Here is a 27,099-nt window from a genome sequence, read left to right on the forward strand (position 1 = left end):
ATTTCTCCCTTCTCTCTTTCATCACTCTCCTCCCTGTTTCATTTCTCCCTTCTCCCTTTCATCACTCTCCTCCCTGTTTCATTTCTCCCTTCTCCCTTTCATCACTCTCCTCCCTGTTTTATTTCTCCCTTCTCCCTTTCATCACTCTCCTCCCTGTTTTATTTCTCCCTTCTCCCTTTCATCACTCTCCTCCCTGTTTCATTTCTCCCATTCCCCCTTTCATCACTCTCCTCCCTGTTTCATTTCTCCCTTCTCCCTTTCATCACTCTCCTCCCTGTTTAATTTCTCCCTTCTCTCTTTCATCACTCTCCTCCCTGTTTCATTTCTCCCTATTCCCTTTCATCACTCTCCTCCCTGTTTCATTTCTCCCTTCTCCCTTTCATCACTCTCCTCCCTGTTTCATTTCTCCCTTCTCTCTTTCATCACTCTCCTCCCTGTTTCATTTCTCCCATTCCCCCTTTCATCACTCTCCTCCCTGTTTCATTTCCCCCATTCCCCCTTTCATCACTCTCCTCCCTGTTTCATTTCCCCCATTCCCCCTTTCATCACTCTCCTCCCTGTTTCATTTCTCCCTTCTCTCTTTCTGTCTCTCTCCCCTTTTCCAAGATATGTTTTATCTGTGTAACCAACCGTTGCTGTTTCACTTTGACTTATAACATACTGTATATTACTCTGTGATTGATGTTGAATACATTTTTTACTCTTTCACTGTTATCTAATCTCTTGTACAGAGAGAGGTCTAATCTATTAATTTGTCCATGAGTCTGGATGCTGTATCAGCTCACAGAATAAACAATATGCATTTCCCAAACCCCATCCCCTTTAGACCTATACAATTTTGACCTTCCTTAATTCACTTGTTTTCCTACTTTCTTTTCAAAGACATACATGTTTTCCTCTGAAACTATATTATGAACATTAAAATGGAATGACTTTTATAAATGCAGTACCAGGGCCAGATTACCGAACAGGCACACAGGGCACGTGCCCCTAGGCCCTCGACCTCCAGGAGGCCCCCAACCCAATTTGTTTTTGTTCAATTGGGGGGGCAGATAGCATACGATAGCAAAATGTGTGGAATTGCAGGAAATTTGCTTCAAAACTGCAACATTTTCTCTCAGCCTCATGGCAAAACATATAGAATAGCAGGAAATTTGCTTGAAAAACTGCGAATGCACGGGATCTGAACACGCCGCAAAAAATGTATCTTGTTTTTCCAACAAATATTATCATGTCATTGCTTCATCATGTTTTACTACAAAAAGTAAAAGAGTACTTATTGTTGCCAGACGCAACTTCCAATACAATGATTTAGGTGGAGGATCCCTCAGGGAGAGTACAATCAATTTTATTAAGCTGACCTTTATTAGGCTGTTTAATAAAACAAGTAGTTTGGTGTATGCACCGAACACTTACGATAACTCATTTCATGACCAATTCTGTACTCTGACACTAGATTTAGCTGACTTCTGACCAGTTATTGGTGGCGACTTTAATGCAGTTTGGGAGTACAGGCTAGACAGATCTGGGCAGACAGGGGGGAAACCAGCATCTGACCTCTGTGGCACTGCGGAAATGGGCAAATTAGGTAACAGTTGACAATTTAATGTCGAATTATGAATCCCTCCTATGGAAATGTAACATTTTTCTCTCGTGGACTTTATACTCACTTCAAAGGACCTGTACAACAAAGTTCTTGATATAGATGTATTACCCATGGCCCTCCCCGACCATCGATTTACAGGGCAAATCCTTCTTCTTTTATTTGCAACTTCACCCTGCCATGCGAGCATATGATGTCCCCTGGGGCGAAACACTACCAACTCACCCCCTCCGAAGCATTTTTGAGAACTGGCCTAAACCCAGGGGACTGTTTTTGATCTATACTTGCATTTCTTAAAAGCATTTTAGAAGCCCCTGCCAATCGACCTACAATAGAAGAGACCTTCAATCACTGAAATTAACTGGTCTGTAATTCTCTCTTCTAGAAATCCTAAATGTCAAAATATCCATTTTAATTTTGTCCACAGATCTTATCTTACCCTGCGCAGTCTATTCCAAATGAATGTTCATCCAACCCCGAAATGCTCTCTATGCCTTCAAGGTGCTCCTGGTACCTGTGGGTCGGTGCAACTGTCCTGTGGTGGGAGGTGTGGGTGGGTGATCCTGTGGGAGAAGGTAAAGTGGGAGAAGGTAAAGGTTTTCCCTCTGCACCATGGAAAAATGTGTTGAAATATAGTAAGTTAGCTGATTTAAGAAATGGGGGCCCCCGGAGGTCGGAGCCCCAGGGCCCTACCCCTAATGTGGTAGTCCGGCCCTGTACATGACCCCCTACCCCTAATGAATTTTCCATTTATTTTCGACAAATATGTAGAGGTGTATCTCTATTGCCTGGATTGACATTTCATCTATTAAACTAAGGTTGTTTCCCTATCCTGTCTCTCCAAGAAACATCCTTCACTTTGCTCCACTGTGATTGGCTCTGCTGCTCTGACCTATCTTTCTTACTATCCCTGAAACTCCTCCCTCCTACTCCACTGTGATTGGCTGTACTGCTCTTACCTGTCTCTCTCTCTGGCCGCAGTGATCTAGACAGGGACTTTTGGAATAACAATGACAGCAGCAACGTGCAGCAGAGATGGAGCTCCTACCCGCCCAAGGAGTTCCTCTTAAACATGTCCCCCTATGCCCCGTATGGAGACCCTCGCCTCACGCCCAAGTGAGTCTCGGTCGCGGCTGGTAAGGGACCCCTCTCTCTGTGCAGGGCTGTAATGAAGCGGGGGAGCCAAGCCTCTCACAATGAGTTCTCTGCCTCCGTACCCCCAACCCTCCACAACACCCTCAGTCTGACTCAGTCTGACCCTCAACACCCTCAGTCTGAAACAGACAAACATTGCAGACAAAATATACATCCAAAGACACAGTACATTGTCTACATAGGAACATGCCACCCTAGTCCACTTGCATGCATTTCTCTCTGCCGGACATAGACGTAAGAGCTACATGATGCACAAAGTAAGTGCTTTATATTCTACACAAGTAGCTCATTTGCCAAACAGTAGCTCTGAACCCAAGGCATAACCTAATGCATATGTCCCGGTAAAGGTCATTGCTAAGGTCAATTGTAATAGCCTAAGGGGGCCAAATGGCATTATTAAGTGATGTTATCCACGTAACATGCACATCGTACATAAAGTATCTTCTGTCTTGGGAGAGTTCCGTTGATTGGCATTAGTAATTCCTTTTCCTGCAGCCAACAGGGTCTGAAAGGTAAAGCTATTTAGTATGCATTGTTGACCATGCAGAACTAGATAAGGATGTACAGGGCTGCTACTAGGATGTTTTTACTTGCCTCACCTTAGAGGTGACTGACATCAGTATAGGGATGGCCAGGTGTGAGGTCATCCTTGTCTCCCTCCAGCCCTCTGATCTTCATCTCAGGTGCGTCGCAAATTTGACCCTAATCCCTCTGGTCAAAAGTAATGCACTACATAGGGAATAGGGAGCCATTTGGGATGCAGCCTTAGATTGAATCAAGAAGGGGGTTGTCTCTAGTGGTGTTACCAAGACCGATCAAATTTTAATTGGATGGAGACACTAATAGATGCAGATCATGTCTGAAGCTGTCCCCCACTATAAAAACTATTAACACACTATTCTTTATACTAGCCTTTCCCACCTGGACACATTAATATGTAACACAAATCTTTAAAATACACACAATATAGACATACAGAAACTGAACATACTGAAACTGAACATACTGAAACTGAACATACTGAAACTGAACATACTGAAACTTTACATACAGAAACTTAACATGAAGAAACATTTACCTATATACCAACATTTACCTATATACCGACCAACCAACATTTGAAATGCCCCCTATTCCCTACAGCCCTGCCAGCCTCACTAACCCTTAACCTCTAAACCTTCACCTCCAGCCCATGGAGTGCTACCATGGAGACGGACAACCCTCAGACCATCTGAGCAGAAACCCTTTATAGATCCCACTCACACAGCCTAATATCCACCTTTCCACTGAAACCAACCAACTAACCAACCATCCCCTAATCTTAAGGGTATTAACCGTAAACCCATTTCCCTCGGTTTAAACCGTCCCCTCAGCTCTGTCATTGAGGGTTGACCGTTGTTTTGGGCTTTTGCTCCTAGTTTTTGCTGTTGTCGTTTTTTTGTCACATTCTATAGGAGTCCTGTGTCGTTCCCTAATCACCTCTCCTCACTCTCGTTGTGCCTCGTGGTTTTGTGCCACCACCACCTCCACCAACAGGTGCTATAAGGCTGCCTCTCCTTAGTCAGACCGCCTGAGCCCTCTGGACACACCAGTTACTCTATAGCTGTACAGTACAGTACATTAATCACTAAAGGCTCTAATGTCATTGATGTTTTTCCTGCACGGAAAAAGTCATTTTTAATTTAATTTTATAGCTTACCAGAGAAATGATAAAGGGGGGTTTATTCTCAATGGGTGTATTGTCTTTAGAGTTCATGAGCTGTGATACAGTGAACCTGCTAGGATCCATTGATCCCTTTTTGAGATCCAGTCAAATGTTTGCTCTTTTCACCGTCATGTTACGAGGTCTTGGGATGGGAAGCCCTGTTCATAAGCTACATATAACTTACCTTATATCTCCCTAAATGGTCAACTCCATCCCTACCCCTACCCCATGCTCACTGTAGAACTGTTGCAGGCTGGACGCACATATCCTCTGTCTAAGGTGTTTTCCCTCTCGGCCAGCAGCTGTGTTCTGACTGTGTCTGTGTGTCTCCACTGAGTGTAGTGACCCTGTAGTGAAACTGTCTGCTGTTGTCTCTGTGACGTTGTCTAGGTTACGGCTGCTTGTGCTGCTCTGGGTTACGCGGGAGAGGAATGAAGTGTGTACTCAACAGATTCACTGTGCTGATTAACTGCTATACAATACAATGTCTTATTAGAGACTTTCGAGCCACTCACTCCAACAATGTCATTACATTACACACCATAATCTTTCAATCAAGCCTATCTGTTTCATTTAACGTTGTAGTTCCTACTGTACATAACAAAGTAGATCAACTGTTTCTTTTAAAATGTAAAGAGGCCATAGATAGCCTACATAATTCAATGATCATGACCCCCTCAGTTTTATTGCAAACACCATGAGGTCCTTGATAGAATAATCCATTTGGTCATGTATATTTAATGTGCAGTATAAAGTACAGCTGCAGAATGGCCAGTCAGTCTAACTGACAGGTACTCAAAACACAGCCAGCATCTGTCTGTCTCAGTCCCACTACACCCAAACACACACCACTCTGTCACTCTTCCCATCTGGTTCAGACAGACAGACGGACGGATGGACGAACAGGCAGGCAGGCAGACAGACAGATATACACAGTGAATCTCAGCCCATCTCCCTCCTGCTAACCCTGCAGCAGCACAGCCTACTGACTTGCTGGCTGGCTGCTACTCCTCTGTATTGGAAACCTGTATTGGAAACCTGTAGCTGGATTGGTAACACAACTTCCTAATGCTATTCTGCTGTGTTGTTCACTTTCCGGGTTGTTCTTCCTCACTGATTCTACTGTTACTATCCACCTCTCTCTCTCCTCCTTCTGTCTCTCTCTCTCCTTTATGTCTGTGTCTGTCTGTCTATCTGGTGCCCCCTGTCTCTCAGTGGGGTGGAGAAGGGGGATGGGGGCGGGGCTGGGTGTGGGAGCGGGGCAGGTCCCAGTCGCAGTGACAGCGTGAGAAGCATAGTGACGGGGCTGGGCCCTGGCAGCAAGGCTGGGCGCTGGCAGACGGTCCAGAGCCACATGCACGCCGGAGGCCTGAGACCCAGAAAGTGAGTGGCATGAGTGACATGGCTTGGCTGGGCATGAGGTCACGCATGGGGGTTATTGCTGAGCAGCGCAGAGGCATGGAATGGATGGTTTGGGGGACTGCAGTCAGAAGCAGCAAGGCTTATATGTGATATATGCTGCATTCGGAAGTGCAGAGATTTATGAAAGGAAAATGGATGGAAAGAGGGAAGAAAGTACTGAAGGAAATAATGAGCTGAAAATGTGAGTGCTTGTACTGACATTTTCTGATGCATGGGAATATGTTGTCATGGTAAGGCTCTGTTGACTAAAGAGAACATCCTCTCTCACAAACAAATACCAAAAGTTACACAACGTCTGCCACTGCTTCATCACTGTATTGGACCACAACATATCTACTTTTTGATTGGAATCTTATAGCAAGGCCGTTCTTAAGACGCCTGAAACCCCCCTCATGTACACTCTTAGAAAAAAGGTGCTATCTAGAACCTAAAACGGTTCTTTGGCTGACCCCATAATGCAAGCCCTTTGAAGAACCATTTTGGTTCCAGGTAGAACCCTTTTGGGTTTCATATACAGTAGAACCTTTTCTGTAGAGTGTTCTACATGAAACTCTAAATCGCTCTACCTGGAACCAAAAAGGTTTCTACTTGGAACTAATTGGGTTCTTCCTCACTGAAGGAAGCAGAACCCAATGGGGAAAACCAAATAACCCTTTTTTCTAAGAGTGTATAACCATTTTAACACTTTCATTCCAAATCTAATTCCCTCTTTACCTGCCTTCTTCACTCCTATACTTTTTACCTCCCCCTCCTCCTAATCAAATCTAATTCCCTCTTTACCTGCCTTCTTCACTCCTCTACTTTTTACCTCCCCCCTCCTCCTAATCAAATCTAATTCCCTCTTTACCTGCCTTCTTCACTCCTCTACTTTTTACCTCCCCCTCCTCCTAATCAAATCTAATTCCCTCTTTACCTGCCTTCTTCACTCCTCTACTTTTTACCTCCCCCTCCTCCTAATCAAATCTAATTCCCTCTTTACCTGCCTTCTTCACTCCTCTACTTTTTACCTCCCCCCTCCTCCTAATCAAATCTAATTCCCTCTTTACCTGCCTTCTTCACTCCTCTACTTTTTACCTCCCCCTCCTCCTAATCAAATCTAATTCCCTCTTTACCTGCCTTCTTCACTCCTCTACTTTTTACCTCCCCCTCCTCCTAATCAAATCTAATTCCCTCTTTACCTGCCTTCTTCACTCCTCTACTTTTTACCTCCCCCTCCTCCTAATCAAATCTAACTTTTTCCCCATTTGTGGTCTGTAATTGGTTTCTAATTTAAGGTAGCCATGTGTGTCTATGTTTCTGCTGTAAGATATGTCTCACTCTCCCCTCTCTCTACCTCTGCCCCTCCTCAAGGCTCTTTAATTACAAATCACAAGGTTTTTAGTCAGTTTAATTGACTTTCTGGGTAGGAGATATCGAAGAAGCCCTCAAGTCAGCAGGGGGAGGATACAGGCAGCAGATAGAGGGCTTATAGCCTGCCTGGCAATTTGAATGACAGGGTAGGTAAGTAATTTACTATACACGCAGATAGACAAATTAAATATCTATTTGCAGTTGAATGTATTAAACCTTGGACAAAAGAGATATTGAAATAGTAGAGAAATGTACAGTGAAAGAATTAAGTGTTGAGCTTGCTACGGTATCTGGATAGGAGCTGTAAAAAGCCAAAGCCAATTTTATGACACAGGAGAAATGTATTTCTGCTTGAAATGGACTCCCAGATGTCTGGCTGGCCCTATGCCATGTATTCCATCCAATTTTATTGATGAATCATTCGGTCAGTTATGACAAAAAATAATTGTTGGACTGTAAAATGTAGTGCATACTGCAGCTGATGTGGAGCATACTGCAGCTGATGTGGAGCATACTGCAGCTGATGTGGAGCATACTGCAGCTGATGTGGAGCATACTGCAGCTGATGTGGCACATACTGCAGCTGATGTGGAGCATACTGCAGCTGATGTGGTGCATACTGCAGCTGATGTGGCGCATACTGCAGCTGATGTGGAGCATACTGCAGCTGATGTGGAGCATACTGCAGCTGATGTGGCACATACTGCAGCTGATGTGGAGCATACTGCAGCTGATGTGGAGCATACTGCAGCTGATGTGGCGCATACTGCAGCTGATGTGGCGCATACTGCAGCTGATGTGGCGCATACTGCAGCTGATGCGGAGCATACTGCAGCTGATGCGGAGCATACTGCAGCTGATGTGGCGCATACTGCAGCTGATGTGGCGCATACTGCAGCTGATGTGGCGCATACTGCAGCTGATGCGGAGCATACTGCAGCTGATGTGGCGCACACTGCAGCTGATGTGGAGCATACTACAGCTGATGTGGAGCATACTGCAGCTGATGCGGAGCATACTGCAGCTGACGTGGCGCATACTGCAGCTGATGTGGCGCATACTGAAGCTGATGCGGAGCATACTGCAGCTGATGTGGCGCATACTGCAGCTGATGTGGTGCATACTGCAGCTGATGCGGAGCATACTGCAGCTGACGTGGCGCATACTGCAGCTGATGTGGCGCATACTGAAGCTTGGCACTGAATGCATCATTGTTGAAGGTGCAGAGAGGAATTATTTTATTGAAAGACTTTTATATGATGTTGCTATCTATGACCTGCTGCTTTCATAGATACATTTCTTTCTCTGAATCACACATCTTTATATTGTTCTATGTTTCTCTTGTCACTGATAGCTTGGAAGCTTAGCCCTATCTTTCATACCTAATTAATCCATCCATATTATTTCTTCCCTACCTCATTCTTTAGATTCTTTATGCCATATAAAAGGTCCAATGATAATACTTTGGATGAGATGAGTGAGAGGAAGGATTTAGGCAGTGGTGATACAGGTGAACAGAGAGAGTGGGAAAGCATGATACTGATGAACTTCAATTAAACCAACCTAATGTCTTATATTATATACAGTTGAAGTCAGAAGTTTACATACACCTTAGCCAAATACATTTAAACTCTGTTTTTCACAATTCCTGACATTTAATCCTAGTAAAAATTTCCTGTTTTAGGCCAGTTAGGATCACCACTTTATTTTAAGAATGTGAAATGTCAGAATAATAGTAGAGATAATGATTTATTTCAGCTTTTATTTCTTTCATCACATTGCCAGTGGGTCAAATGTTTACATACACTCAATTAGTATTTGGTAGCATTGCCTTTAAATTGTTTAACTTGGGTCAAACGTTTCAGGTAGCCTTCCACAAGCTTCCCACAAAAAGTTGGGTGAATTTTGACCCATTCCTCCTGACAGTGCTGGTGTAACAGAGTCAGGTTTGTAGGCCTCCTTGCTCGCACATGCCTTTTCAGTTCTGCCTACAAATTTTCTATAGGATTGAGGTCAAGGCTTTGTAATGGCCACTCAAATACCTTGACTTTGTTGTCCTTAAGCCATTTTGCCACAACTTTGGAAGGATTCTTGGGGTCACTGTGTCACGACTCCCACTGAAGGTGGCTCCCCTGCCTGTTCGGGCGGTACTCTGCGGTCGTCGTCGCCGGTCTACCACCTCTACCTTTTTCCTTTTCATTTTGTTTTGTCTTATTGGTTGCACTTGTTCCCTGTTTCGTTTCTGGATTTATGTCTATTTAAGCCTGTTAGGTCCGCCTGGGTTTGTGCGGGATTGTTACTCTGTTGGTTGTGGATGTGATTTTCGTGTTTGTTTTCTCCTGACTTTTTGGTCCTGTGTTTGGACTGGTCTGTTTTATGCGCTCTGTATTTTGGCGTGACCGTTTTGTGCCGGAGAATAAATGACGATTTACCGAACCCTCTGCGCCTGACTCCAACCCACCACTCATAGTAAACTCTGACACATTGTCCATTTGGAAGACCCATTTGCGACCAAGCTTTAAAAGATACTTTTGTACCTGTTTCCTCCAGCATCTTCAAATCAAATGTTATTTGTCACATACACATGTTTAGCAAATGTTTTATTTAACTAGGCAAGTAAGTTAAGAACAAATTCTTATTTTCAATGACAGCCTAGGAACAGTGGGTTAACTGCCTGTTCAAGGGCAGAAAGACAGATTTGTACCTTGTCAGCTCGGGGATTTGAACTTGCAACCTTTCGGCTGCTAGTCCGACTAGACTACCCTGCCGCCCAAGGTTGCCTAGATGTTAATGCGTGTGTAGGGAAATGGTTGTGCTTCTAGTTCCGACCATGCAGTAATATACATATGAGATGAGTAATGTAGGGTATGTAAACATTATATAAAGTGGCATTGTTTAAAGTGACTAGTGATACATTTATTACATCCAATTTTTAATTGGATTCACAAGGTCCTTTGCTGTTGTTCTGGGATTGATTTGCACTTTTCACACCAAAGTATATTTATCTCTAGGAGACAGAATGCGTCTCCTTCCTGAGCGGTAAGGCGGCTGCGTGGCTCCATGGTGTTTATACTTGCGTACTATTGTTTGTACAGATGTACGTGGTACCTTCAGACGTTTAAAAATTGCTCCCAGTGATGAACCAGACTTGTGGAGGTCTACAAAAAAAATTCTGAGGTCTTGGCTGATATCTTTTGATTTTCCCATGATGTCAAGCAAAGAGGCACTGAGAGAAAGGTAGGCCTTAAAATACATCCACAGGTACACCTCCTATTGACTCAAATTATGTCAATTAGCCTATCAGAAGCTTCTAAAGCCATGACATAATTATCTGGAATTTTCCAAGCTGTTTAAAGGCACAGTCATGTAAACGTCTGACCCCCTGGAATTGTGATACAGTGAATTATAAGTGAAAATATCTGTCTGTAAACAATTGTTGGAAAATGTTCTTGTGTCATGCACAAAGTAGATGTCATAACCGACTTGCTAAAACTACATTTGTGGAGTGGTTGAAAAACTAGTTTTAATGACTACAACCTAAGTGCATGTAAACTTCCGACTTCAATTGTACAATCCGAGCAAATCCGATGGCACTTGTAGATTTTCTGGAATGTTTAACACAACACTCATCAAATGTGCTGTAACTGCTATTAGCACATACCATAAGCCCATCCCAAGACACTTCCATACCCACTGACCATTCATATAATGACTGTAACACTCATTCTCACTAACCACAGCCCATCTTCAGTCAACACATTGTCCTGAGCTGTATGTGAGCTATCTGAAAGGCCGTGGGGTGGGGGGTGGGGGGCAAAATCCTGAAGTATGACTGGTATTAATCTGGTCCACAAAGTCCCTCCCCTTGGGGGCCTGCCTCTGGTGCTCTCCAGTAGAATTACTACAGCGCTGTGGAGCTAGCCCAGGGCCCACTGAAGAGCACAGTCAACACAGCCAAAGGCTGTAAATCCTCCAGCGCTGCACTAGCCTAAGACAGAGGCTGTTTAGCCAGAGCTTACAGTACTCATGAAGGACAGACATCGAAGGGGGAGAGTAGGGAAACACTATTAAACTAGTGTAAAAGCAGATGGATGATTAGAAAGACAGAAAGGTTTCAGGGAGGGGAGAGGGTTGTTTGGTTAGATGAATGGGTTGAACTGATGGCAGGCAAGGCAAGATGAATAGAGCTGACAAAGACCAGTTGACCTAAGAGAAGCAGCATAGTGTGAGAGTTAGCTAGGAGGCTAGTGTAAAGTCATCATGGGTTGGAGGAGGACAGATTAATGGGATGACATAAAATAGATACAAAAAAGGAGGAAGAGGTCAAGGTAAATCAGGGAGAAAAGTGACATGAAAAGGGTAAGAGCAGTGGATGGAGTAAAATAGAGATAAAGGCTGTTAGCTCCTGTTTTCTGTGGGGCTGAGCACTGTCAAAAACACAAGCCTACCCACAGACTGTCAGACACTCACATACAAGCATCTATACAAGCATCTTCTACAACTGTATAACTGCTGTTGAACTGATTTAACCTGACAATGCTCTATTTCCTGTTTTTCATCTCTCCATACCCTCCTTTCTCTATGTTGAACTCTCTGGGCCCGTCCTAATTTTTGTTCCCTCTGGACTTGTATTGTACTCACACCATCACTCTCCCTCTGTATCTCCTGTTTTCCAATTATGGATCTCTTCTGTCAATCTCTCTGGTTACCACTATCCTCTCATCTATCCCTCTACTTCCCTCTTCTCTCACGTGCATCCCCTGCAAACCCGTGTTACCCTCTCTTCCCTTGCTGCTCTGTCTGGTCAGTTTTGGGGACCCCTCCCTCTCGGCCGCCTCTACTCTGGAGCACATTCCATCCTCAGCAGCAGCCCGTCCTCGTCCCCTGGTGCGACAGCAGAGTCTCCAGCAGCCTCTCACCCACCAGCCCCCTCCGGGCCCCAATGACCCCCCAGCCACCTCCCAGAGCCTGGGCCAGCTGCACACAGGGCTCGGGGGCGGGGGGCACCGGGGAGGCCCGCGGGGGGTGCGGGGGAGTCCGGCGGGGACAGGTGCTTCCCGGTACAGAGGAGCAGGAGGAGGACGATCCAGGTCCAACCCAGGCAGCTGGGACCACATGATGGGGCAGATCCGCAACAGAGGACTGGATGTCAAGTCTTTCCTGTGAGTCTGCTGATCTAGGAATGTTCTAGATTCTGCTATTGGTTCTATTCTGAACCTGTTTGCACTGTCCTCTGTCTGTCTCTTTGGGCTTTCTCAACCACAATGTGTTGTCCTTATTATATCAATTCTCCCCCTTCTCCTCGGGTAATTGTCCTAAAGAGTTTCATATACTGTAAGATTCACTCCCAAAATGCCATGCCTAAGCCATGTACTGTAGCTGTTTTTTGGCATTACTTTAATATGCTGTGTAATTTATGCATTGTTCTTGGTAACTCTGTCTGTATGCCCTTTAGTGTCTGTTTTTAAGTTTACTTAAAGTCACATGTATTATTATCTTTGCGTAGGTCACACTTGTCTACCTGAGGGTGGGGGACAAACTATTTTTGCTAATAAGTATGCTGCAGCTGCATACCATACTCTGAAGTGTGTGTGTGTGTGTGTGTGTGTGTGTGTGTGTGTGTGTGTGTGTGTGTGTGTGTGTGTGTGTGTGTGTGTGTGTGTGTGTGTGTGTGTGTGTGTGTGTGTGTGTGTGTGTGTGTGTGTGTGTGTGTGTGTGTGTGTGTGCGCGCGCGCGCTTACAGTGTATATCACATTTATAGCCTGTGTGCATCAACATGGGTGCAGGGGTTAAGCAGCAGCATGTAGAAATTCCGCATGAATTGATCTCCTGTCTACAGCGTCATTACTCCCACAATGGACTGTCACACAGAGAGAGAGAGAGAGAGAGAGAGAGAGAGAGAGAGAGAGAGAGAGAGAGAGAGAGAGAGAGAGAGAGAGAGAGAGAGAGAGAGAGAGAGAGAGAGAGAGAGAGAGAGAGAGAGAGAGAGAGAGAGAGAGAGAGAGAGAGAGAGAGAGAGAGAGAGAGAGAGAGAGAGAGAGAGAGAGAGAGAGAGAGAGAGAGAGAGAGAGAGAGAGAGAGAAAATAGGATGAAGTTTAAACCCAAGGAGACGAGGAGGAGTTGTTAAGGTGGAGAGAGTTTAATTCTCTGTGTGGATATGGATGGAAAACTACCACTTCCTAATTCAATTTAGCTCTAGTTTTTACAATATTTATGCTATGATAAAGCTAAATGTACCATCAAATGTACCATCAAAAATATGGCTAAATGCACGTTTTTTTATTACCCTGCAGTACTTCAGTACTTCACAGACCCCTCACAGCATATTGGAGAGAGTAGATCTACTGTAGGTGGAGGAGCGATCTGGAGGCCAGAAACTCCTGACACATTTGACGATGTCACCTATTTTCCAATGAATCTGGTGTTGAAATGATTGGCTATTTGTTAGAGAAACAAAACCCAGCGATTCCTTCTTCTCCTGTGTGTGAACGATGATGGATGTCTGAGGCTGTGTAGGGCAGCCTGCGGACCTCCCCGACCCCCCTGCCCTCCACTTGAGTCTCTCTGGCCCATTAACACAGGCCCCAGACCAGTGACTTCCTCACTGAATCATCGCTCAATAAAAGCAGGGCAGATATGTGGAACATGGAGGGAGAGGTGGCCTTGCCCACAGTCCCTGTAAACACGAATCTTTCTGGACTGGGACCAGGCTCTGGGGGATGGAAGGATGGGGAGAGGTGGAAAGATCTAGGCAATGCGGACTGTCTAATTGTTATGATTTTTTTATATTGTGGATTTACAGAGATGCAGAGAATGAAGTTGTGTTACTTTTAAGTCATCATCTCCGACATTGTGACCTTCCATGATAATAGAGCTTTGCTTTGGTGTGGATTTAGGCCTATAAATTCATATAAGTTATGCTCCTCTATTGTGGTCACCTTTCCTTATGTCTATTGTGGATTGTGTTTCTGTGTGCCAATGGAAAGTCTACAAAACTATAAGCAAACCAACCTTTGTATTGAATACATGGAATTGGATTGTGATGATACCGATGAATGAATCCTGCACATAATGTGCATATTTCTTTTTCATCAGGAATGATATTTGATTTAATGTGAATGAAATATTTTGGTGAACTTCCACCTTGGTACTTTAACTGCTATAAGATGGAGGAAAAGCACAAGCAGGATGAATGCCAATACATTTTTACATCGTGATGAATAGCTGTATGATGCACAGACTCCATGTGTTATTTAGGTAGCTGGACATGGTGCAAAACATCTTCAGCCTCCTCACAGACTGCACTAAAAGATGATAACTACTACTATTAACTACACACTACGAGTTTGTCCCCCAAAGACAATATGTTGTGATATTATTGTGCAGGAAGACCAAAGAGAACAGTGAGGGTCAGAGGGTCAGAGTGGGTTTTGTTGAACAGGGGTCAGGAATGTGTTATGTAAAGGCCCTGTGAGGGAAGGAAGAGAATGATAGAGAGAGTTAGACAGGACAAGGTCCAGGGAAACAGTGACTCACCTCACAGCTTTACACAAACTGGGGAAGAGGATCCCCTAGGGGTAGCTAAGTGTGTGTGTGTGTGTGTGTGTGTGTGTGTGTGTGTGTGTGTGTGTGTGTGTGTGTGTGTGTGTGTGTGTGTGTGTGTGTGTGTGTGTGTGTGTGTGTGTGTGTGTGTGTGTGTGTGTGTGTGTGTGTGTGTGTGTGTGTGTGTGCGTGCGTGCGTGCGTGTGTGTGTGTGAGAGAGAGTAAGAGCAGGAGTGTGTGAATGTTTGCTTGTTAAGAGCACTGTGTGCCTGGCCCCTTTCAGACTTCAGCATACTTCAATATGACTAAAGCCTGTAACACGGTACGCTTCAAAGCTCACAGAAAGTAAACCATCTGTGTCTACAACAGCTTGGGTTCAATTAAATGTTTTAAGGATGAGATTTTGTATCAATCCAAGTGATAATATGTAAATGTTTCACCACTCAATATCACCTTTCTCTCCTCTTTACAGTTTTTTTAACTACCTGTCTCTACTCTGTCTCTGTACTCGTTGTGTGTGTGTGGGTTGTTGTGTGGAGCAGCGAGGGGAAGATGGTTGTTCTGTCTCTAGCCATCGGGCTGGCTGAACAAGATGACTTCGCCAACCTCCCAGATCTACAGGAAGCACCAGCGTGCCAAGAAAACTCAACTCCACTGGACAAATCAAGGTACCAGCCAGGTTACGAACAAAAGAGTGAAAGGAAGAGAAAGAGGGAGAGTGTGAAAGAAGGAAAGAAAGAAAGAGTTGAGAGATAAAGCCCTGGTGAAATGAGATAAGAGAGATTGAAGGAAAATAGTTGGTGTAGACTTCCCAGCAGTGTGTGTGATGTTAGGTGCATATCCTTGTGGTCCAGTTTTGAAGCTACTGTGTGATCGGCATGATCCACAGTGAGAGGGAGCCTATAACAACCCAATGGGGACGCTGTAATTGGATGGGCTGACAGAAGCATCTGATTGGTTGGTTTCAGTGTCTTCCTGCTGTGAGAGTCCGGAGTTAGTACATTAGTAACAGGATTAGATATAGTCACCCTGAGAAGGCAGCAGGAAGTAATTACATTTACATTTACATTTAAGTCATTTAGCAGACGCTCTTATCCAGAGCGACTTACAAATTGGTTACCTTTATTATCTGCTCCCCATATATTGTCTCTGATCCCGGCCAATCAACCATTCCCCAATTCCTTCTCCTGATTTGAAATAGGAAATATCAGGTAATAACACTAGAATGTCCAATCATCAAGTGTTAACTATGTGTCTACATCCTGTCCCACTTCATTGGTCCTAGCCTTACCGTAACATGTTTGTTTACTTTTGCCAGTCTAAGTCAGCTTTCGCTTTTTTCCTCAGTTTTTCCATCTTTCCTTTTTCATGCTCCCTTGTTCTTTTCATGCTCCCTCTCATCCTGCCTCCCCCTTGTTAGCCTGTTTGCCTCCCGCTCTTCCTCACCAGCTCAAAGAGGGTTTGATCTGCGTGTCTCCATTCCTCAGCAGGGAGCATGGTGGGGGCGGACTCATTATTCTGGAGTGTGGTCCCCCCGTGTGAAACCCCTGTCTAAAAATATGCTAACCGTTCTTCTGCCACCGACTCCATATGCATTCCCCAACAGCTGTCAGAGACAAACACGCTAACAGCCAACTACCAGCTGGGAAATAAGAACCAGAGCAACTCTTGTGGTGAGCAAACAGCTAGATAGGCTGCCGTGTTATCACCTAAAATGTTCTCAGGAATTGAGTGCTCTGCTTGCCTCCTGTCCCTCATGGGTAGTGGACTGTACATAAATCCCTATTATTGGGTAAGGAGTCCTACTGTGTAAGGTGGTGTAGTAGTGAGTGCTTTTATATGGTAGCGTTCAGTACATTTCTGTCCCAGATGAGCAATAGAACAACTCTTACATTTATCAGACAATAGTTAGTTTTCACTGAATCTCTCTGATGTAGACTATTTTGTACTGCATCTTATGATTTCAATAACATTTGTAATGCTTCCTGGAATTTCCACATTTCCTTTCTACTCAGTTCAAAAAGGAGCATGAACGATGGTAGATGGAGTTCTGTGCAGTGGTCAGAATACATAAGAATTTTGTTCTGAAGGAACGTTATTGTGCTGTATTGGCCTGTGGGTTTGTCCTGTCGTGGTCATGCTCATCGTATTTCATGGTCATGCCGCGGTTATGACCTGTTCAGCCTTGAAATGCCTACATTGCAGTCACGGTGTGGAGGCACGCCTGCATGCTCATCTTCTCCCTCTTCCTGGCCGGATGCCTGTCCAACACCCGTCTTTAATCAAAGCGATCTGGTGCGAGGCACAGTCGCGTGGGCCAACTTGCCTAGTGTCCTTCCACAATGAATAACCACTTTCAATCATCATCTCTGTCCATCTCCCAGTCTCTCTAGTTACCCCTGTGTGGGTCCCAGTGCCCCTGCCTTGCCCACCCCTGGCCTTATGATGGATCCCAGCAGACTGAAAATTATGAAAAGCGATAATGCCTCCGTGTGTGTGTGTATGTGTATGTGTGTGTGTGTGTGTGTGTGTTGTGGTGGCATATTTCTGCTTTACCAAATGAGAGCGTTACAAACTTCACACACCAGTCAGAGTTATACTTAAACTACATATTTTTTAATAAGAGCTTTGCAATAGCCTTTTTGACTTTCAATTATGCGCTATCTCCAATGAACCATTGAAAAGTACCAACAGAAAAGTACAAAGATCTTTTATAGCCAGGATTACACCCCTCTCAACTTACATGACGAACCTGTAACGGCGTTCGTCTGTTGAAAGAGAGTCGGACCAAAATGCGGCGTGGTGGTTACTCATGTTCTTTAATGAAAAATGAACGAACGATACATGAAATAACTTGCGTAGACAGAGAAAGGGTCATTGGTAGAGAGGGAAGGTCAATCATTCTCTCAAATGGAGAATATGTTTTCATTCTCAGGAGACAGGAGTGTGCACTCAGATGCTTAGAAGCAAGTAATCAAAGCTTTGTGAGAAGCATAAACTAGCGTAATCTCTGTTTCTTTTGCTATGGCAGCTCAATTAGAAATTAATCACAGTGTTACAGCACAACTCTAAAGCCAGTGATAACCAAGCTCTATCCACAAGGAGATGAGGGAGGAAAACAATGGAATTATCCTGGAAGTCATTTGTATTTATTAGTAGTCTGGAAACATTTGTGCTGAGAGATAAGTGATGCACAAAGTAGTCTAACCCCAATGTTGTCTGACTCTAAAGCATGCTACTGCAGCTGTTTCTATTGACCATTGTTCTGTTCTCTGACGATACCATTCTTACAGATATGATATCTTTTTTTATTTAAAAAAAAATGTACCTTTATTTTACTAGGCAAGTCAGTTAAGAACAAATTCTTATTTTTAATGACAGCCTAGGAACAGTGGGTTAACTGCCTGTTCAGGAGCAGAACAACATATTTGTACCTTGTCAGCTCGGGGATTTGAACTTGCAACCTTTTGGTTACTAGTCCAACGCTCTAACCACTAGGCTACCCTGCCGCCCAGATCTGATCCAGAAAGTGATTGTATTGTAAAAACTTGGTCCAAAAGGGTGAGTACAGTATTCTGTAGGCTATACCTTAAAGCTGGTTATTGAAGTTGCGGTCATCGAGTCATGCACTGGTGGCTGAGGTCCATTGTGTCAGAGGCCTTAAGCCTCACGGCTGACTGGAGTCACTGGACTAACCCTCCCACCAACATGCAGTAGCTACGGAGTTTTATCATGGCAGCTCGATATCATTACCATCTCCGAAATAAACTCTGCTGTAGCATGACAGTGCTAGCCCCCAGACATGCAGACACACAGAGAACACGTAAATAAGGAGCTCAACGCTCCATGCTCTTTGAGCCTGGACCACCAACTCCTTGGAGCCAGAGTTTCTGGCCTGTAATCAAACTGAGTCAAGCCTTATAATTACTCTTCTGGCTTGGCAACGGTCTCCATGGCCGCCTCTGGAGCTAGCTCAGGGAAACTTGATTGGCTGGGAACAGAAATATAGGTCAGCACAAAAGAGACTTAAAAAAAAAAAAAAAAAAAAAGTCAGCTCTGTCTCAGGAAGTCATTCACCATGCCTTGCTGAGGCGTTTGAGTCGGGACACAAAGTTGATTAAAGGAAAGCGCAGTTATATAATCTGATGAAAAACAGTGAGAAATCCGCTTCGGAAGTCCTGTGTGGAAAAAAGCGCTGCATAAATTCACCTTAATCAATATCTAAGTGAGATATGAGGAGGAAATGACATCACTTTACCATCTCTTTACTTTATTAGGTGTTTGTGCAATAAATGGGAGCTTGAAGATCAGTTGAAGCATCAACCAGCATTTACGGGGTACCAACCAATCAGGATGACTCAGACTCAGGTTGGAGAAAAGTATTCAAACAACAGTCAGCTGGACAACATATAGTAGATGGCTCCATTAGTTGTATTAAGCTGGTACGGAGGGAGGTGGCCTGCTGATATGTTGGATGTTTGCATTGAGTGGGCTGACACCAGAGCTCAGGCCTCATCTATCACAGCCTGGGGACATGTGATTGTGTTGCGCTGCTCTCCTGGGGCATTGTATGATCAGCATGCCCATATACTGAATGTGTATGGATACATGCTTTCTCCCAAGCCAGGTCCCCCTGTTGACCCCTCATCTCTTATGTTTTCACCACTCTTCCCCCTCTCCCGTCATTAGAACCCATCCCTCACTCCCATTCCACCTCACCTCCATCTCCTCCTTCCATCATGCTGCCCTCTACGACACCAACCCCGCTCCTCTCAATCCATCTCTCCAGCTCTCATTCTTTCTCACTGACTCTCTCTGCCTCTCATGCAGTCTCTCTTCCTCCCTTGATCTGATTGATCTATTAACCCTTTACTTACCTTCCCTCCCTTTGTCAGCCCTTTCTTTCCCTCCCTCTACCTCTCTATCTCTTTATTCATCTAATCGTGTTTCCCCTGGGGGTGTTGACTGGCGCTTTGATGGGATGATGTCAGAGCTCCGGTCCTCTGTCAGGGTGGATGACTGTCTGCCCAGGCAGCCTGGCTGGGTTACATCTGCATCACTGCTGAATATCACAACAGGGGAATGAGATTCCCCTGTGGGCAGCACACACACACACACACACACACACACACACACACACACACACACACACACACACACACACACACACACACACACACACACACACACACACACACACACACACACACACACACACACACACACACACACACTCACACACAGATATGGAGATGGAGAAAAAGGAGTAGGGACACATACACAAAGCAAAAGAGACACTCCAGAGATTCACATACACTCTATGTAATCAACATGCAAAACGTGTCTTGGGCTCAGCCTGTTTGGGGACCTGTATTTGATACTTAAGCAAGTCAATTGTTTTTGCAGTGAAGCACCACTGTTTCCCTCCAATAATACTATGAAGATGCTCATATCATTCATATCTCATGAAGGCTTGCCTGCTATGAATGATATTATCGAGAGTACACTGAAAGATTTTCTGCTCTAACAAACTCATCATTCCACCTCCATATAACTTTCTTAACTCTATCTAACCCCATCTAACTCCATTAACTCTATCTAACATCATCTAACTCCATTAACTTCATCTAACTCCATTAACCTGTTGCGACGAGCAATCCCGTATCCGGGATCCTATTTATAGCCTCAAGCTCATTACCATAACGCAGCATTAACTATTCATGAAAATCGCAAATGAAATTAAATAAATATATTAGCTCTCAAGCTTAGCCTTTTGTTAACAACACTGTCATCTCAGATTTTCAAAATATGCTTTTGAACCATAGCTAAACAAGCATTTGTGTAAGAGTATTGATAGCCTAGCATAGCATTAAGCCTGGCATTCAGCATGCAACATTTTCACAAAAACAAGAAAATCATTCAAATAAAATAATTTACCTTTGAAGAACGTCAGATGTTTTCAATGAGGAGACTCTCAGTTAGATAGCAAATGTTCAGTTTTTCCAAAAATATTATTTGTGAAGGAAAAATCGCTCCCTTTTGTTCATCACGTTTAGGTAAGAAAAAAAACGAACATTAAGTCATTACAACGCAAACTTTTTTCCAAATTAACTCCATAATATCGACAGAAACATGGCAAACGTTGTTTAGAATCAATCCTCAAGGTGTTTTTCACATATCTATCGATGATAAATCATTCGTGGCAGTTTGGTTTGTCATCTGAAGAAATGGAACACGCATGGACCTGGAGATTACGCAATAATTTCGACGCAGGACAGCGGGCGGACACCTGGTAAATGTAGTCTCTTATGGTCAATCTTCCAATGATATGCCTACAAATACGTCTCAATGCTGCAGACACCTTGGGGAAAAGACAGAAAGTGCAGGCTCATTCCTGGCGCATTCACAGCCATATAAGGAGACATTGGAACACAGGGCCTTCAGAATCTGGGGCATTTCCTGTATGAAATTTCATCTTGGTTTCGCCTGTAGCATTAGTTCTGGGGCACTCACAGATAATATATTTGCAGTTTTGGAAACGTCAGAGTTTTTTCTTTCCAAAGCTGTCAATTACATGCATAGTCGAGCATCTTTTCGTGACAAAATATCTTGTTTAAAACGGGAACGTTTTTTATCCAAAAATTAAAAGAGCGCCCCCTATCTCGGAGAAGTTAACTCAAACCAACTCCATTAACCCCATTAACGCTATCTAACGCCATCTAACTCTTTTAACTCAATCTAACTCTTTTAACTCAATCTAACTCCATTAACTCTATCTAATTCCATCAAACTCCATTTTCTCTATCTAACTCCATTTTCTCTATCTAACTCCATTAACTCTATCTAACTCCATTGAACTCCACCTAACTCAATTAACTCCATCGAACTCCATTAACTTAATTAACTCTTATCTAACTCTATCTAACATAATCTAACTCCATTAACTCTATCTAACTCCATGAACTCTTATCTAACTCCATTTAACTTCATTAACTCTATCTAACAACATTAACTCTATTAACTCTATCTAACTCCATTAACTCAATCTAACTCCATTGACTCTATCGAACTCCATTAACTCAATCTAACTCCATTAACTCAATCTAAATCCATTAACTCAATCTAACTCCATTAACTCAATCTAAATCCATTAACTCTATCTAACAACATTAACTCTAACTCTATCTAACGCCACTAACTCCATTAACCCTATCTAACTCCATTAACTCTATCAACTAGTCTAGTCTTTACTTTACAGTAGCTCTTATCAATGGACTAGTCTTTACTTTACAGTAGCTCATAGCAGTGGTCTAGTCATTACTGTACAACTCATATCATTACTTTACATTAGCTCATATCAATGGTCTATTACATTAGCTCATATCTAAGTCTTTACTTTACATTAGCTCATGTCAATGGTCTAGTCATTACTGTACATTAACTCATATCAATGGACTAGTCTTTACTCATTAGCTCATATCAATGGTCTAGTCATTACTTTACATTAGCTCATATCAATGGACTAGTCATTACTTTACATTAGCTCATATCAATGGACTAGTCTTTACTATACATTAATCAATGGACTAACTTTTACAGTAGCTATATCAATGGACTATCTACAACTCATATCAATGGACTAGTCTTTACTTTACATTAGCTCATATCAATGGTCTAGTCATTACTTTACATTAGCTCATATCAATGGACTAGTCATTACTTTACATTAGCTCATATCAATGGACTAGTCTTTACTCTACATTAGCTCATATCAATGGACTAGTCATTACTTTACATTAGTTCATATCAATGGACTCGCTCATATCAATGGACTAGTCATTACTGTACATTAGCTCATATCAATGGACTAGTCATTACTGTACATTAGCTCATATCAATGGACTAGTCATTACTGTACATTAGCTCATATCAATGGACTAGTCATTACTGTACATTAGCTCATATCATTGGACGAGTCTTTACTTTACAGTAGCTCTTATCAATGGACTAGTATTTACTTTACAGTAGCTCATATCAATGGACTAGTCTTTACTTTACAGTAGCTCATATCAATGGACTAGTCTTTACATTAGCTCATATCAATGGACTAGTCTTTACAGTAGCTCATTAACTAGTCTTTATCTAAGTAGCTCATATCAATGGACTAGTATTTACTTTACAGTAGCTCATATCAATGGACTAGTCTTTACATTAGCTCATATCAATGGACTAGTCTTTACTTTACAGTAGCTCATATCAATGGACTAGTCTTTACATTAGCTCATATCAATGGACTAGTCTTTACTTTACAGTAGCTCATATCAATGGACTAGTTTTTACTTTACATTAGCTCATATCAATGGACTAGCTCATATCAATGGACTCGTCATTACTGTACATTAGCTCATATCAGTGGTCTAGTCATTACTGTACATTAGCTCATATCAATGGACTAGTCATTACTTTACATTAGCTCATATCAATGGACTAGCTCATATCAATGGACTAGTCATTACTGTACATTAGCTCATATCAATGGACTAGTCATTACTATACATTAGCTCTTATCAATGGACTAGTCTTTACTTTACAGTAGCTCATATCAATGGACTAGTCATTACTGTACATTAGCTCATATCAATGGACTAGTCTTTACTTTACATTAGCTCATATCAATGGTCTAGTCATTACTTTACATTAGCTCATATCAATGGACTAGTCATTACTTTACATTAGCTCATATCAATGGACTAGTCTTTACTCTACATTAGCTCATATCAATGGACTAGTCATTACTTTACATTAGTTCATATCAATGGACTCGCTCATATCAATGGACTAGTCATTACTGTACATTAGCTCATATCAATGGACTAGTCATTACTGTACATTAGCTCATATCAATGGACTAGTCATTACTGTACATTAGCTCATATCAATGGACTAGTCATTACTGTACATTAGCTCATATCATTAGTCTTTACTTTACAGTAGCTCTTATCAATGGACTAGTATTTACTTTACAGTAGCTCATATCAATTAGTCTACTTTACAGTACATATCAATGGACTAGCTTTACATTCATATCAATGGACTAGTCTTTACAGTAGCTCATATCAATGGACTAGCTCAGTAGCTCATATCAATGGACTAGTATTTACTTTACAGTAGTCATATCAATGGACTAGTCTTTACATTAGCTCATATCAATGGACTAGTCTTTACTTTACAGTAGCTCATATCAATGGACTCTTTACATTAGCTCATATCAATGGACTAGTCTTTTAGCTCATATCAATGGACTAGTTTTTACTTTACATTAGCTCAATGGACTAGCTCATATCAATGGACTAGTAGCTCATATCAGTGGTCTAGTCATTACTGTACATTAGCTCATATCAATGGACTAGTCATTACTTTACATTAGCTCATATCAATGGACTAGCTCATATCAATGGACTAGTCATTACTGTACATTAGCTCATATCAATGGACTAGTCATTACTTTACATTAGCTCATATCAATGGACTAGTCATTACTGTACATTAGCTCATATCAATGGACTAGTCATTACTGTACATTAGCTCATATCAATGGACTAGTCATTACTTTACATTAGCTCATATCAATGGACTAGTCATTACTGTACATTAGCTCATATCAATGGACTAGTCATTACTTTACATTAGCTCATATCAATGGACTAGTCATTACTTTACATTAGCTCATATCAATGGACTAGCTCATATCAATGGACTAGTCATTACTGTACATTAGCTCATATCAATGGACTAGTCATTACTGTACATTAGCTCATATCAATGGACTAGTCATTACTGTACATTAGCTCATATCAATGGACTAGTCATTACTGTACATTAGCTCATATCATTGGACGAGTCTTTACTTTACAGTAGCTCTTATCAATGGACTAGTATTTACTTTACAGTAGCTCATATCAATGGACTAGTCTTTACTTTACAGTAGCTCATATCAATGGACTAGTCTTTACATTAGCTCATATCAATGGACTAGTCTTTACAGTAGCTCATATCAATGGACTAGTCTTTACTTTACAGTAGCTCATATCAATGGACTAGTATTTACTTTACAGTAGCTCATATCAATGGACTAGTCTTTACATTAGCTCATATCAATGGACTAGTCTTTACTTTACAGTAGCTCATATCAATGGACTAGTCTTTACATTAGCTCATATCAATGGACTAGTCTTTACTTTACAGTAGCTCATATCAATGGGTACTAGCTCATATCACTTTGTACATTAGCTCATATCAATGGACTAGTCATTACTTTACATTAGCTCATATCAATGGACTACTAGTCATTAGCTCTGACTAGTCATTACTTTACATTAGCTCATATCAATGGACTAGCTCATATCAATGGACTAGTCATTACTGTACATTAGCTCATATCAATGGACTAGTCATTACTTACATTAGCTCATATCAATGGATTAGTCTTTACTTTCAGTATATCAATGGACTAGTCATTACTGTACATTAGCTCATATCAATGGACTAGTCTTTACTTTACATTAGCTCATATCAATGGTCTAGTCATTACTTTACATTAGCTCATATCAATGGACTAGTCTTTCCTTTCCATTAGCTCATATCAATGGACTAGTATTTACTTACTAGCTCTTACAATTAGCTCATATCAATGGTCTAGTCATTACTGTACATTAGCTCATATCAATGGACTAGTCATTACTTTACATTAGCTCATATCAATGGACTAGTCATTACTTTACATTAGCTCTTATCAATGGACTAGTCTTTACTTTACAGTAGCTCATATCAATGGACTAGTCATTACTTTACATTAGCTCATATCAATAGACTAGTCTTTACTTTACATTAGCTCATATCAATGGAATAGTCATTACTTTACATTAGCTCATATCAATGGACTCGCTCATATCAATGGACTAGTCATTACTGTACATTAGCTCATATCAATGGACTAGTCATTACTGTACATTAGCTCATATCAATGGACTAGTCATTACTGTACATTAGCTCATATCAATGGACTAGTCAGTCTTTACTGTAGCTCTTATCAATGGACTAGCTCAGTAGCTCTTATCAGTCTTTACTTTACATGTTGTCTAGTCATTACTGTACATTAGCTCATATCAATGGAGTGGTCTTTACTTTACATTAGCTCATATCAATGGAGTAGTCTTTACTTTACATTAGCTCATATCAATGGTCTAGTCATTACTGTACATTAGCTCATATCAATGGACTAGTCTTTACTTTACAGTAGCTCATATCAATGGACTAGTCATTACTGTACATTAGCTCATATCAATGGACTAGTCATTACTTTACATTAGCTCATATCAATGGACTAGTCTTTCCTTTCCATTAGCTCATATCAATGGAGTAGTATTTACTGTACATTAACTCTTATCAATGGACTAGTCATTACTGTACATTAGCTCATAGCAGTGGTCTAGTCATTACTGTACATTAGCTCATATCAATGGACTAGTCTTTACTTTACATTAGCTCATATCAATGGTCTAGTCTTTACTTTACATTAGCTCATATCAATGGACTAGTCTTTACTTTACATTAGCTCATATCAATGGACTAGTCTTTACTTTACATTAGCTCATATCAATGGACTAGTCTTTACTTTACATTAGCTCATATCAATGGAGTAGTCTTTACTTTACATTAGCTCATATCAATGGTCTAGTCATTACTGTACATTAGCTCATATCAATGGACTAGTCTTTACTTTACAGTAGCTCTTATCAATGGACTAGTCTTTACTTTACAGTAGCTCTTATCAATGGACTAGTCTTTACTTTACAGTACCTCATAGCAGTTGTCTAGTCATTACTGTACATTAGCTCATATCAATGGAGTGGTCTTTACTTTACATTAGCTCATATCAATGGAGTAGTCTTTACTTTACATTAGCTCATATCAATGGTCTAGTCATTACTGTACATTAGCTCATATCAATGGACTAGTCTTTACTTTACATTAGCTCATATCAATGGTCTAGTCATTACTGTACATTAGCTCATATCAATGGACTAGTCTTTACTTTACAGTAGCTCATATCAATGGACTAGTCATTACTGTACATTAGCTCATATCAATGGACTAGTCATTACTTTACATTAGCTCATATCAATGGACTAGTCTTTACTTTACATTAGCTCATATCAATGGAGTAGTATTTACTGTACATTAACTCTTATCAATGGACTAGTCATTACTGTACATTAGCTCATCAATGGACTAGTCATTACTGTACATTAGCTCTTTACA

General features: G+C 41.9%; 1 protein-coding gene across 32 annotated transcripts in view; it reads left to right on the plus strand.

Moving 5' to 3' along the window:
* LOC118362600 (synaptotagmin-7) overlaps positions 1–27,099 on the plus strand; it is a 110,296-nt gene that overhangs the window by 64,267 nt on the left and 18,930 nt on the right. For 30 of the 32 annotated variants that reach the window (XR_008083787.1, XR_008083786.1, XR_008083792.1 and 27 more), the window contains exons 4-6: positions 2,585–2,719; positions 12,044–12,397; positions 15,321–15,446. Coding sequence is in view for 5 of the 32 variants with exons in the window: in XM_052483716.1 (XP_052339676.1) it covers positions 2,585–2,719; positions 12,044–12,397; positions 15,321–15,446 (615 nt within the window). In the remaining 27 variants the exon portion in view is untranslated. The remainder of the gene's footprint in view (positions 1–2,584; positions 2,720–12,043; positions 12,398–15,320; positions 15,447–27,099) is intronic. The other 2 variants (XM_052483721.1, XM_052483722.1) reach the window with 1 other exon arrangement.

Source organism: Oncorhynchus keta, chromosome 2 (assembly GCF_023373465.1).
Source record: "Oncorhynchus keta strain PuntledgeMale-10-30-2019 chromosome 2, Oket_V2, whole genome shotgun sequence".
NCBI classification, from domain to species: domain Eukaryota; kingdom Metazoa; phylum Chordata; class Actinopteri; order Salmoniformes; family Salmonidae; genus Oncorhynchus; species Oncorhynchus keta.